This window comes from Scardinius erythrophthalmus (assembly GCF_964197995.2).
Source record: "Scardinius erythrophthalmus genome assembly, chromosome: 19".
Classification (NCBI taxonomy): domain Eukaryota; kingdom Metazoa; phylum Chordata; class Actinopteri; order Cypriniformes; family Leuciscidae; genus Scardinius; species Scardinius erythrophthalmus.
In genome coordinates this window covers 994569-1007440 of record NC_138239.1, presented here as the reverse complement: position 1 = coordinate 1007440, position 12872 = coordinate 994569, and the positions used below count along the sequence as shown (strand labels likewise).

The 12872-nt window shown below is 41.7% G+C and overlaps 1 protein-coding gene across 18 annotated transcripts in view; it reads left to right on the top strand.

Moving 5' to 3' along the window:
- fancm (FA complementation group M) overlaps positions 1-12872 on the top strand; it is a 93575-nt gene that overhangs the window by 35423 nt on the left and 45280 nt on the right. For 16 of the 18 annotated variants that reach the window (XR_014028839.1, XR_014028840.1, XR_014028841.1 and 13 more), the window contains exons 7-13: positions 1648-1740; positions 1848-2029; positions 2119-2325; positions 6101-6329; positions 7841-7992; positions 8517-8675; positions 10749-12081. Coding sequence is in view for 14 of the 18 variants with exons in the window: in XM_081347400.1 (XP_081203526.1) it covers positions 1648-1740; positions 1848-2029; positions 2119-2325; positions 6101-6329; positions 7841-7992; positions 8517-8675; positions 10749-12081 (2355 nt within the window). In the remaining 4 variants the exon portion in view is untranslated. The remainder of the gene's footprint in view (positions 1-1647; positions 1741-1847; positions 2030-2118; positions 2326-6100; positions 6330-7840; positions 7993-8516; positions 8676-10748; positions 12082-12872) is intronic. The other 2 variants (XM_081347401.1, XM_081347404.1) reach the window with 1 other exon arrangement.

Here is a 12872-nt window from a genome sequence, read left to right as displayed (position 1 = left end):
TCTCTTGGAGCAACTCCATTAATTATCCTTATTGCCCTTTTTTGCAAAATAAATAAGGGCATTAAATTAGTAAAATATGAATTACCCCATACCTCCAAACAATACATCAAATAGGGCAAAATAAAGGAACAATAAAGGATTCTCATTGCTTTATAATTTAACATAAACTTTACTTTACTCAAAACAGCAATATTTTTACACATTTTATTTCTTACGTAGGCTATGTGTGATTTCCATTTAAATTTTTCATCAATGAGTACTCCTAAAAACCTCAATTCTGACACATAAATACATCAAATACACAATGCTTGAAATGTCTTCAAACAAAATAATTAAAAACGAAAAGAAAAAGGCTACTCTCTGATTATGTCTTTATGTGAATTTCTCTCTAGGTGCGTTCACTACAAATATGGCGATCGTCAACTTCATCTTTGCAGTCGACACTGTCAGAAAACACTAGTTTATTGATAAAAATCAATGCACGCATAAAATACACATCTTGCTTGTTGCACGCACACATAGGTTATGTCGAAAAAATGAGATATTATGTTGAAATAACATTATTAATACATCTTTTAGAATATTTGATTAAATGCTGATTGTTGCGCTTGTTCGATTTAATACAATTAAAACTTTAATTGTGATAATTAAAATAACTGAAAATTAAATATTTAGTGGCCAAGTTTTGCTAATTTGTTATATAGGCTATTATATGCCTATTGCCTATATTAAGTAGGTCATATTAAGACAAGGCATATATTAAGTTATTTTAGCTGTTATGAGAAAAATAAATCTAACGAAATCTAAAATCTAAATCTAATAAATCTAAAAAAAAAATTCTAACGCCAATTCAACATGCCAGAATAAAACCTGATTTTTGAACAATGCATAACGCCACTCGGCCTGGTGTGCCAAAACACTACATTTTAAACTTCAATGTTTAATTCAAAACAATCTCAAAACGCGTTGTGACGTTTTTTTAAAGCAGTAGCCTAGCCTATATACATTAAGGGCATTGAAACCAGGATCTCTCAAAAATTATGCCACACTACTCCATGTATTTTTTTTTTTAAGGACTGCTTTTGAAATCACTATAAATTACTATGCAATTGTATCTCTCACGAGAGCGATACAATTGCATAAATGAAGAGAGCTCTTCATTTATCTAATTCCTCAATAGAATAGTAAAAATATTCAGCGTCATTGCTCCTAATATCGTCTCTATTTTTAACTTTTGATTCTATTTTTTCAGTTCTAAAATTGATTCTATCTTTGGTTCTATTCTGTTGTAGCCTTATAGGCCTATTTATATATATGAAAAATATGCCTATTAGGCTTAGGGTTTTATATTTAACCCACTTACATTTTAAAATACGGCAATTGCTGCTGTTTTGCACAATGTCCCTTTGCGCCACCTGGCGGTCATTTCGGGAACAACTTTGAAATGCGGCTGGTTTATTTTCGCCGCGGTGATTTTGCCGCGGCAGCTGGCGCGGCGGTAATAGGCATTCTGGTTGGGTACCATCTGTATATATGGCCGGTAACTTAAAAAAGTAGTAGCTAAATTGGCGGGTGGGTGAAAGAGTTCATCTGAAGGCCTATGGGTAAACGACGCCTGATGTTCATGAGCGAGTGTGTCATCCGCAGGGCCTCAAGAGCCGTACGTCTACAGTCACCCCAAACTGCAGAAGCTGGACGAGGTGGTGCTCCAGCACTTCCAGGCACGGGCCGAGAGCTCAGGTGAGATCATCCCGTCACCGGCGTGACCCCTGACCTGGGGGACGATGGGTCAGTGTTGTTCAGTGTGTGTCTCGCTGTGGCTGATGATTGTGTGATGATCGGGACAGACTCGACGGCGGCCGCTGAGGTCAGCACGCGCGTCATGATCTTCTCGTCCTTCCGCGAGAGCGTGCAGGAGATCGCAGAGATGCTGAACCGCCATCAGCCGCTGGTGAAGGTCATGACCTTCATGGGTCAGGCATCCGCCGGGAAAGGGGTTCGAGGATTCACGCAGAAAGAACAGCTGGAGGTATCAGTACTGATCATCATATTAGACCGTTTTGGGCTCGTCCTGAACGGGAAGCATAAGTAGCCTCGTAATGGTGTGTGTGTGTTTAGGTTGTGCGTCGGTTCCGCGAGGGCGGCTTCAACACGCTGGTGTCCACGTGTGTCGGCGAGGAGGGCCTGGACATCGGAGAGGTGGATCTCATCGTGTGTTTCGATGCTCAGAAGAGCCCGATCCGCCTGGTCCAGCGCATGGGCCGCACGGGACGCCGGAGACAGGGACGGATCGTGGTCATTCTGGCCGAGGGCCGAGAGGAGCGAGTGAGTGAACCTGCACGTTCATCTGTGTTCAGTGTGTGATGTTGCTGTTTGAGCTGAGCAATAGCACTGGAGTTGGACTGTTTGACATTTGAGTCCTGGAAAACCCTTGAAGACAGACACATCTATGAAGAGGCACTTGAAAAGTGCTTGACTTATTTAAATGCAATATATATGAAATTTAATTTTTCGAAAAAAAACATAAAAAGAATCTTTTCACGCCCATCTATTAAAGGGTTAGTTCACCCAAAAATGAAAATTATGTCATTCATGACTCACCCTCATGTCGTTCCAAGCCCGTCAGACCTCCGTTCATCTTCGGAACACAGTTTAAGATATTTTAGATTTTGTTCGAGAGCTTTCTGTTCCTCCATTGAAAGTCAATGGACGTGTCACTGTTCACGTCCAGAAAGGCAATACAGACATCATCAAAGTAGTCCATGTGACATCAGTGGTTCAATCTTAAGTTTATCAAGCGACGAGAATACTTTTTGTGCGCAAAAAGTAAACAAAAATAACGACTTTATGCCACTATTCATTTCCTTCTCTCTGTGCCTCGAGTGAGTTCGCGTAGTGTAATAGCGCAGCGCGTCTGTGTTGTACGTCATTTATTACACTACGCAAACTCACTCGAGGCACAGAGAGAAGGAAATGAATAGTGGCATAAAGTCGTTATTTTTGTTTACTTTTTGCGCACAAAAAGTATTCTCGTCGCTTGATAAACTTAAGATTGAGCCACTGATGTCACATGGACTACTTTGATGATGTCTGTATTGCCTTTCTGGACGTGAACAGTGACACGTCCATTGACTTTCAATTTCATTGACTTACGGGCTTGGAACGACATGAGGGTCATTAATGACATAATTTTCATTTTTGGGTGAACTAACCCTTTAAACCCCATCAGATACAAAGTATGCCAAAAAATTATAATATATTCAGGGATGGGATTTTTCCGGATTAATCCGGAATTCCGGATTTTCCGACCTGAAAATGTGACCTACGTAAATCATGCAGATCTGTAAAAAAAAAAAAAAGGAGGGGGGGAGGGGGGGGCATCTCACAGCCGTCACTATGGTAACCCGGGACGGAACCACAATCGCCGCGAATCGCCGTCCCCGCCCGCGCAACAGGGCCACACCGGGCGGCACGTCAACATGGTTACAGATGGCAAAGAGATGCAATTTTCCCCCGCCCAGCGAGTGCTTGAAGTGCGTCAGAAAGAGAGCGCGCGCGCGATCAGTTGTTGGTAATTTGTTGTGTAGCGTGCGCGACGCCGCATCCAATGTAGACAGCATTGCTTTTTTTGAGGGCGCTTAACACACAGGCTCGTAGAAACGGGCCTCGCGCCAGTTCGAGACACGGTGAAAGTTTCCTGATTGTGACGGATGGCCGAATTTACATGACACATTATAAATGAGCATTATAGTCTGCGATAGATACAGTGCCAAAAAGAAGAGAAGAGGATAAAAGGGGATAAAGACAGAGGTAAAGTGATGTAGTGAATGAACAGTTTATCTAATTGCATAGGAGTAAGATACTATAATTTCATGGCAGTTATTTTTACCTTAAACTTAATGTTAGCAGTTGTTCTGAGTTATCCAGAGTCTCCAGACTGTGTGATTTTGTAACAATCATGTCAGTTTTAAGACTTGATTTATTATCACTTTTTTATTAATGTTTTACTCTACAGTTGTGCAGTTTTGGGGGGAATACAGTGCAGGCCAAAAGTTTGGACACATTACTATTTTTAATGTTTTTGAAAGAAGTTTCTTCTGCTCATCAAGCCTGCATTTATTTGACCAAAAATACAGAAACATTTTTTATATTGTGATATATTATTACAATTTAAAATAATTGGTTTTCAATTTATTATACTTTAAATTATCATTTATTTCTGTGATGAAAAGCTGAATTTTCAGGATCATTACTCCAGTCTTCAGTGTCACATGTGACATCCAGTCAATCACATGATCCTTTAGAAATCATTCTAATGTTCTGATTTATTAGTGTTGGAAACAGTTCTGCTGCCTAATATATTTGATGAATAAAAGGTTTAAAAGAACTGCATTTATTCAAAATTAAAAATATATATTTTCTTATTCTTTCTTATATCTATATCTTATTTAATATCAATTTTTCACAATACTAACAATATTTCAAAAAAAGAAAGAAAAAAATTACTGACCCCAAATAACTGACCAGTAGTGTATATTGTTGTTACAAAAGATTTCTATTTTTAAAACATTTTCTTCTTTTTTTTTTTTCTTTTTTAATTTTAAATTTTTTACTTTTTATTCATCAAAGTATCCTAAAAGTATCACAGGTTATTAAAAAATATTAAGCAGCAGAACTGTTTCTAACTTTGATAATGAATCATCATATTAGAATGATTTCTAAAGGACTGGAGTAATGATCCTGAAAATTCATCTTGCATCACAGAAAAAAAAAATGATAATTTAAAGTATAGGCTAATAAATGGAAAACCAATTATTTTAAATTGTAATAATATATCACAATATTGCATTTTTTTTGTTATGTGTCATACTCATGACATAAGTTGGATGTTGCACATTAAGCAGTTTAAGTTTGGTTTAAAAATGTTTTAAAAATATATACTTTATTTTTTAAATTCAAATAAGTTGTTGTCGTGTCATAAAAAGTTGGATGTTGCACATTTAGCAGTATAGGTTTGGTAAAAAGATATTATGTTTTAAAATTCAAAAAAGTTATTGTCATTGTTGTTATAATTATTATTACTACTATTATTATACTATACTATTACTATAGTATAGTAATTACTATTACTATATTACTATTCTATTATTATAGAATGGTGTTGATGGCGCAGTGGATTAGACACTTGGCTTTGATTTCCACTGCGACACATCCACCAAATAAGTTGTCATTTGTCATACTGTACAAAAAAAGTTGCATGTTGCACAACTAGCTGTAAAATAAATTAAAATGTATTTTTTGTTCAAATAAGTTGTTATGGGTCCTGCTTTACTATCCATATAGATCCGCCACCAGTTTGATTGGCGGCGGGGGGTCGGGGTCGCGCGGGGGGCTGGGTGGTGGGGGGGGGGGGTGTCGTCTCAGTATATTTTCCTGCTTTTTTGTCCTTAGCCAATCACATGCCTGTATATTATTTATTGAACAATAATAGCCATTATAAACTTTGTATTTAATATATATTAAAATAAGTTGTAAAGTAATAAGTAAAATCCTGAAGATATTGTTTGATTAGTCAGATTTCTGATTGTTGTCCTTGAAAAGTCCTGGAATTTCATTTGACAGTTTCTGTGCGAACCCTGAAAGCTCCAGCTCTTCTCTATATCAGTGTCAGTGTTCCTGAACTCACTGTATCTGGAGTTTCTTCCGGGAACGAACACGTCACAATATTCCTCATTATAATAATTCATGCGCAGAATAAAGGGGCGGGGCCTGGTTGAGTTAGTTAGTAGTGTGTTAAACTGGCGGTTATGGTAAGGGGCGGGACATTTCCCAAACACACTCAAAGCGCTCGACCAATCACAACACACCGCTCCAGCCGACCAATCAGAGCACAGTGTGCTTTTCAGGAGGAGGGGCTTCATAGAGACAGGAAGTAAACAGAGCGTTACTGACAGACTGGGAAGAGAGGAGCCGCAACAATGGAGAATATGAGGAGAATAATCAACATTCAAGTTCTAGTAGAGCCTGAAAACATCATCAAGAGCATAATGTGGCCTCTTTAGCATTTCATAGCATTAATAAACCTCTCGCTCTCTTGCAGACGTATAACCAGAGCCAGAGCAACCGGCGCAGCATAAACAAGAGCATCATGGGAAACAAGCACAGTTTCCAGATGTTTCCTCACAGTCCCCGTATGCTGCCGGCGGGCGTCACTCCGACGCTCCACAAGATGCTCATCAGCGTCGGTCAGTTCGAGCAGAAGGAGGCCGGCCGGCGCTCCTCCAGGGGCCTTCGCTCATCGCTGGGTCTTCAGGCGGCGGGTACGGCGGGTACGGCGGGCGCTCACAGTGTGTGTTCAACATCAAGAGTCACACATGAGTCTCTCTGGATCTGAGTGTTAACCTCACAGAAGTTTGTTTGGTTTATGCTTGAAACATGAAAACACTTTACAATAAGGCCTCATTAGTTAACTTTAGTTAATCACTGTGAGCGATCATGAACTAACAATGAACAATTGTATTTTTACTAACGTTAGCAATAATGCTTTAACCTTCATCCTTCCCTCGCACTCGGTAACACATCTTTCCCTCGCAGGTCAAAATGACCTGAAGCCCTAAAATGTAACTTTTGAGTCCAGAACACTTCTTTCATTTCATTTTGATATTTTTTCAATTTTTAATGCAATTATTTTGGAGATTTTATTTACCTTTAAATTACTAGATTTGATCAATAAATAATAAATAAATAGTAATTTAAGCACATTCCTCACATTCTATCAACTTAAATTCAAAATAACACAATTTAATGCATAACTCTTTTATTTCAGCTCTTAATATCTTACATTGGGTGTCTTTGCCGACCTCTTGTGGAAAAATAATAATATAAGATGATATTTCATGACTCTAGATGGCCTTATAGCTCTATATGAGTATATGAGCTGTTCCTCAGGGTCCTAATGCCAGTTCTCTTCAGTGTGCATCAGAAACACATGTAGACATTATAAAATAATTTTTTGGTAAAGTTTTAGCATTTTTATGTTTTTCTATGTGTATTGAAGCATTCCATTCATTCCTAAAGGGGTCAGACTGACCCGTGACTGACAGAAGGATTAGTTACTTTTTTAAATTTCAACCACAAAACTCCTCGAATCCATTCAAAAAATGCTTTGGTGTGTATTCGTGATTCAAGTGCAACAAAAGTCCTGGGGCCGGCTTCACAAAGATAGACTTTGACTATGGCTTAGATATAGTAGATAGTCAGACTTCAGATAGACCGTTGCACAAAGCACTTAAGACTCTGACTATCTTAAGTAGGACTACACTGCAATGCATTCTGGGTAAATTAAGACACTTTTCAAAACAAAAAACATGGCGGATCGAATAGGCGCATTCAGCCGCTCACTGCATTTTACCCCAGCGGAGAATATGTGTGTGTTGGAGGAGTATAACAGTCACAAAGACATTTTACTTGGGAAATTTAGCAGAGAATGCAGTAACAAGTAAATGTTTAAATTATGAGCCATTTCCCCTTTACTTTTGGCTGTGTGTAATGTGACTGATTGTTACTGCTGGTTGCCAAGGTAACAGAGTCTTAGACCTAAGTTAGCCTGGGTAAGGGGCCTAATGTTTTTGTCTTATTAAGTCAGTCTTATTAGACTAGTCTATGAGCAGACTTTAGACTTGCCCAACACTATAGAGCGGTCTACAGTAGCTGTGTGGAAGCGGCCCTGGGGTCTTGGACACCTCTGATGAACACTCAGTTTTTAAACATTTTTGAGAAATGAGTTTGGGGTCAGAATGACCCGAGGGAAGGATTGGCCAGCATCTCTTGTGTCCCGCAGGAGGAGAGCAGGCGTGTGTGAAGGACGAGGGGTTTCTGAGCGCCGCTGAAGAGGTCGTGTGGAGGTCAACCATGAGGCTGGGAGAGGATGAAGCTCAGCCTGTGTTCAGACCGGCGTCTCTGCTGACCTTCAGTGACCCGCCGTCAGAGCAGGTGAACATCAGCGCTGTGTTTCACTCCGAGCCGAGCGTTTCGGGGCCTGAATGTGTCTGTGTGTGTGTGTGTGTGCAGGAGCCGAGTGTTTCGGGGCCTGAATGTTGTGTGTGTGTGTGTGTGTGTGTGTGCAGGAGCCGAGTGTTTCGGGGCCTGAATGTTGTGTGTGTGTGTATGTATGTGTGTGTGCAGGAGCCGAGCGTTTCGGGGCCTGAATGTTGTGTGTGTGTGTGTGTGTGTGTGTGTGTGTGTGTGTGTGTGCAGGAGCCGAGTGTTTCGGGGCCTGAATGTTGTGTGTGTGTGTGTGTGTGTGTGTGTGTGTGTGTGTGTGTGCAGGAGCCGAGTGTTTCGGGGCCTGAATGTTGTGCGTGTGTGTGCAGGAGCCGAGTGTTTCGGGGCCTGAATGTTGTGTGTGTGTGTGTGTGTGTGTGTGTGTGTGTGTGTGTGTGTGTGTGTGTGTGTGCAGGAGCCGAGTGTTTCGGGGCCTGACTGTTGTGTGTGTGTGTGTGTGTGTGTGTGTGCAGGAGCCGAGTGTTCCGGGGCCCGTCAGAGAGCTGTCCCTGTGGGAGTGGAGGCACTGGCAGAACCGGCCGCTTCACACACACAGCGTCGGACATTCAGAACGATGCCTTCATTTCTCCAACATCATGGAGCTGATCGACAGACTGAGGCAGGAGGAGCAGGTGAGCACACACACACACACACACACACACACACACACACACACACTCTCACTCTCTCACAAACACACTCACACACTCACACACGCACGTCTTGTGTCCTGATACGGATCTCAGAGTCTTAGTTGTCAAGGTGAAGAGTGTTTGAACTCTTGCTTCGTGTCTCCGTGTCTCTTCTGCCCATTAGCGGAATTGATTTTCAGAAATGTTTATATTTCATAAGGTTGTGAGGACGAGAACGGGAGTGTGTGGACGGCAGGTTTCCTCTCGACTCGGGTGTCAGGCGCAGCTGGAGCTAAACACCAGAACACAATCATGCTAGAAAATCAAAGCTGTGTCTGAAGTTCTTCCAAATCAGACGTTTAAGCTTCCGATGAGATTCTGATTTGTCGCCGAAACAAAAACACCGTTTATATTCATTTCTGTCACAATATCACCGAACAGCGACCAGATACAGAAGCCTCGACCAGACTGGACTTTATCTGGACAATAACTTTATTCTAGATCTGCTGTAAAGCCTAATCTCTGTTACTGTAATCTCCTGTTATCACTGTAAAGCTGCTGTGATCTGTATTGTGAAAGCGCTGTATAAATGACGGAGACTCGACTTTACATTGTGTGTTTAGTCAAGATTACAAAAAGACTTGATTATCCCCTGGTTTCACAGACAGGGCTTAAGACTAGTCCTAGACTAAAATGTAAGTCTGAGCTGTTTCCACTGAAATAAACTTGCACTGACTGATCTTAAAAATATATCAGTGCCTTTTTAGTTTTAAGATGCACATCGGTAATGTTTTTGTTCTAAGCATGTTTATAAAAATTACTTAAATGTCCTAATTGATCTATGGTTTAATCCTGGCTTAGTCTAAGCCCTGTCTGTGAAACCAGGCCTATGAGTATTTTACACCGAATGAAACCTAAATGATGATGATTAGTAAAAGATGTTATGGGAGAAAGGCGATGGACGTGACTCGTGTGTGTGTGTGTGTGTGTGTGTGACGTCAGAGAGAGAGAGAGAGAGAGTGGTGTCATCAGTTCTATACATGCGCTCTTATGTAACGCTTCTCGGAACAGTTGCGTAAGCGCTGGAAGTGGGTCGTCTGCGTGACCTACATCTCCCGACTCCGGGTTCTCCTGCCCGGCTTCAGTCTGCCTGAACAGCGGCTGCAGATCCGCTCGAGTGTTTCTGCTGTAACTAGTCTCTCTAAGAGGCTCATTCTTCAGATAATGTGTTGAACAGTTATTATACTGATGCTTCATGACTACATCGTGCGAGTCAGAGTCACATAAAGCATCTGTTGTCTTCAGCCCGTTCCACATGATGCGTCACATGATGACCTCGTTATGATGTTAAGCACTAGTTTATGTTTTATATTTAGAATATTAAAGCTTCAGTTGCAGTTGATATAGCTGTATCATAACTAGATGCAGAAGCAGGACGTCACGTGTTTGAATGGTTACGAACTAGTCACTGACAGACTGTCGATCAGTCACATGACCCTCTCAGACTCTCGTCAGCCAATAGCACAGAGTCATTCTCTCACTCGTTAATGGATAAAATAGAGCATTTGACAATAAATATTGTGAAAATAAGTTCATTTAAAGATGTTTTATGTGTGTCCCGTTTGGACATTATAATGAATAGGTTTGATTTACATGACCTTTATCATTCAGATACTTTTATCTTATTATATATCGGCATCAAATCAGAATTGTTTTATTTTTATATTATATTTATTTAATATGTTTATATGATATGCACACACACATACATACATACACACATATATATATTAAAATTTATGTCAAATGTATACATTTATATAAATATATAAATGTATTTTATATATATATATATATATATATATATATATATGTGTGTGTATATATATATATGTGTGTATGTAAATAAATATTTCCTATACGCAACATTTTATATACACGCATTACACACACACACACACATATTTTTATGTTTTTTTTTCATATTTATTTGTATATATGTATTTATATGATAATAATTACTGCTATGCTGGATGATTCTGTCGGATTGATGGAGGTCTTCTGTCCCCACAGGGCGACTGTAGTGTTGAGTCTGAGCTCGCGCTGCATCTCCAGAAAGAGGACGTTCACGGCGGAAGAACGACAGAACCAGACGCAGACAAAATCCCTCGAAAGAAGAGGACAAAATCCCACGCGGCGTCTGGTTCTGAGGATCAGCGGGGAGAGAGCGGCACGACGTCTGTGAGGCCGATCCCGAGCGCAGAGAACCGGCTCGACACACACGAGCGAGTCGATCCCGAGTCGGATCCGTCAACCCAGCACGAGTGTCTGGACTGTTTGCTGGGAGATCCCGAGGACGAGAGCTCGGATCTACAGCACATGTTCTACCAGCCGGAGCAGAACCTCAGTCCGAAACGCTGCCGTCACAGTCTCACAACCAAAGCCTTTCAGATGATCCTGGCCGATGTGGAGGATCTGCTGTCCGGATCGCCTCCGAAGGGGTTCAGGCTCCCAGACCTCAGCGTTTTCCCAATGGACACGATTTCTGATGCGTTCCAGGTGACGTTCAGCCTGACGTCGGCTAACAGAGAGCGTGAGGATCCCGGGGCTCTTTCTCCGGACTGGGACGAGCTGTTCGACGACGACGACGAGGAGGCCTTCACGAGAGCAGAGGAGGAACGGGAAGAGCATCGGGAAGAGGAACGGGAAGAGCATCGGGAAAAGGAACAGGAAGAGCATCGGGAAGAAGAAAGAGAAGAGCATCGGGAAAAGGAACAGGAAGAGCATCGGGAAGAAGAAAGAGAAGAGCATCGGGAAAAGGAACGGGAAAAGGAACGGGAAGAGGAACGGGAAGAGCATTGGGAAGAGGAACGGGAAGAGCATTGGGAAGAGGAACGGGAAGAGCATCGGGAAAAGGAACAGGAAGAGCATCGGGAAGAAGAAAGAGAAGAGCATCGGGAAAAGGAACGGGAAGAGCATCGGGAAGAGGAACGGGAAGAGCAGGACAGCCTGGACCTGTTCGGAGACGATGAGGCTTTCCTTCAGCTGAGCGTTCCTGATATCCAGACGCCAGATAAGAGCACTGGACCTGAAGGAGAGCAGGCTGACGGGCACGACACAGGATCCGATCAGGCGTTCCACTGCTCGCAGGACTTCTTCTCTGTGAACTTTGACCTGGGGTTTGAGTCCGAGGAGGAGGAGTGTGTCGACGCGACGTCTCGTCCTCGTCCGGTCGCAGGAACCGGGACGTGCGAGCGACCGCTGGTCTCTGACCCGAGGAGTCCGGAGACGAGACCCAGCGCTTCCACACCGAACCGTGTGTTCCCGGGTCAGACCACTCCCTCTCTGAGGACAGAGCTGTTCCAGCGGGGTCTCTCCAGTGCAGGTGGACGAGTGTGTTCTGCAGGTCAGGGTCACTCCATTCATGCTTTCCTAATGATGTTCCCAGTCAAACGAGTCGGGCCTTGTTAATCCCTCATCACACTATATTATCATCAAACACTGGATTCAATCTTTTAGTCAACTGGGTTTTCTTCCCGTTAGCACAGGTTTAGTGTGTGTGTTTGGATCTGGGTGATCGCAGGCCTCGTTGAGTTTACGCTCCTCAGTTTACCAGGGAAAAGGTTCAGTCAAGCCTCTTCCGCTCAGATATAGGCAAGGCAAGTTTATTTATATAGCACATTTCACACACTATGGTAATTCAAAGTGCTTTACACAGAAAGGAATTAAAATAATCACAAAATAAAAGCAAGGAAAATTAAAAGAGTTATAAAAGGAATTAAAAGAGTAAAAAGATAAACTTCTCATCTGGAAAAACACCGGTGTATCATATTTTTCACAGCTGCTCATATATGCAGTATATTCATATAAATGAACTAAAATAAAAAATAAAAATAACTTTTTTACAACAAAAATGAACCATCACTGAGCTTACTTAAGCAGGACTGTGACGCTTCTATTTTCCTGTTATCACTGCATCACGCTATATAAAATAGGAGACTCGACTGAAACACGAAGCGGAAAGAACACAAGTTGAATCCAGTGTTTGGTGATAATGTGGCATAACCTGAGATTTAGAAGCTATTTTTTTGTTGGCCGCTCATTTTTGACACGAAACACCACAAGTGTAACAACTTACAAGGTGGAGGAAACCCAAAGAGCACAGAAATGATCAAACATGCATGTGTCACACATGTG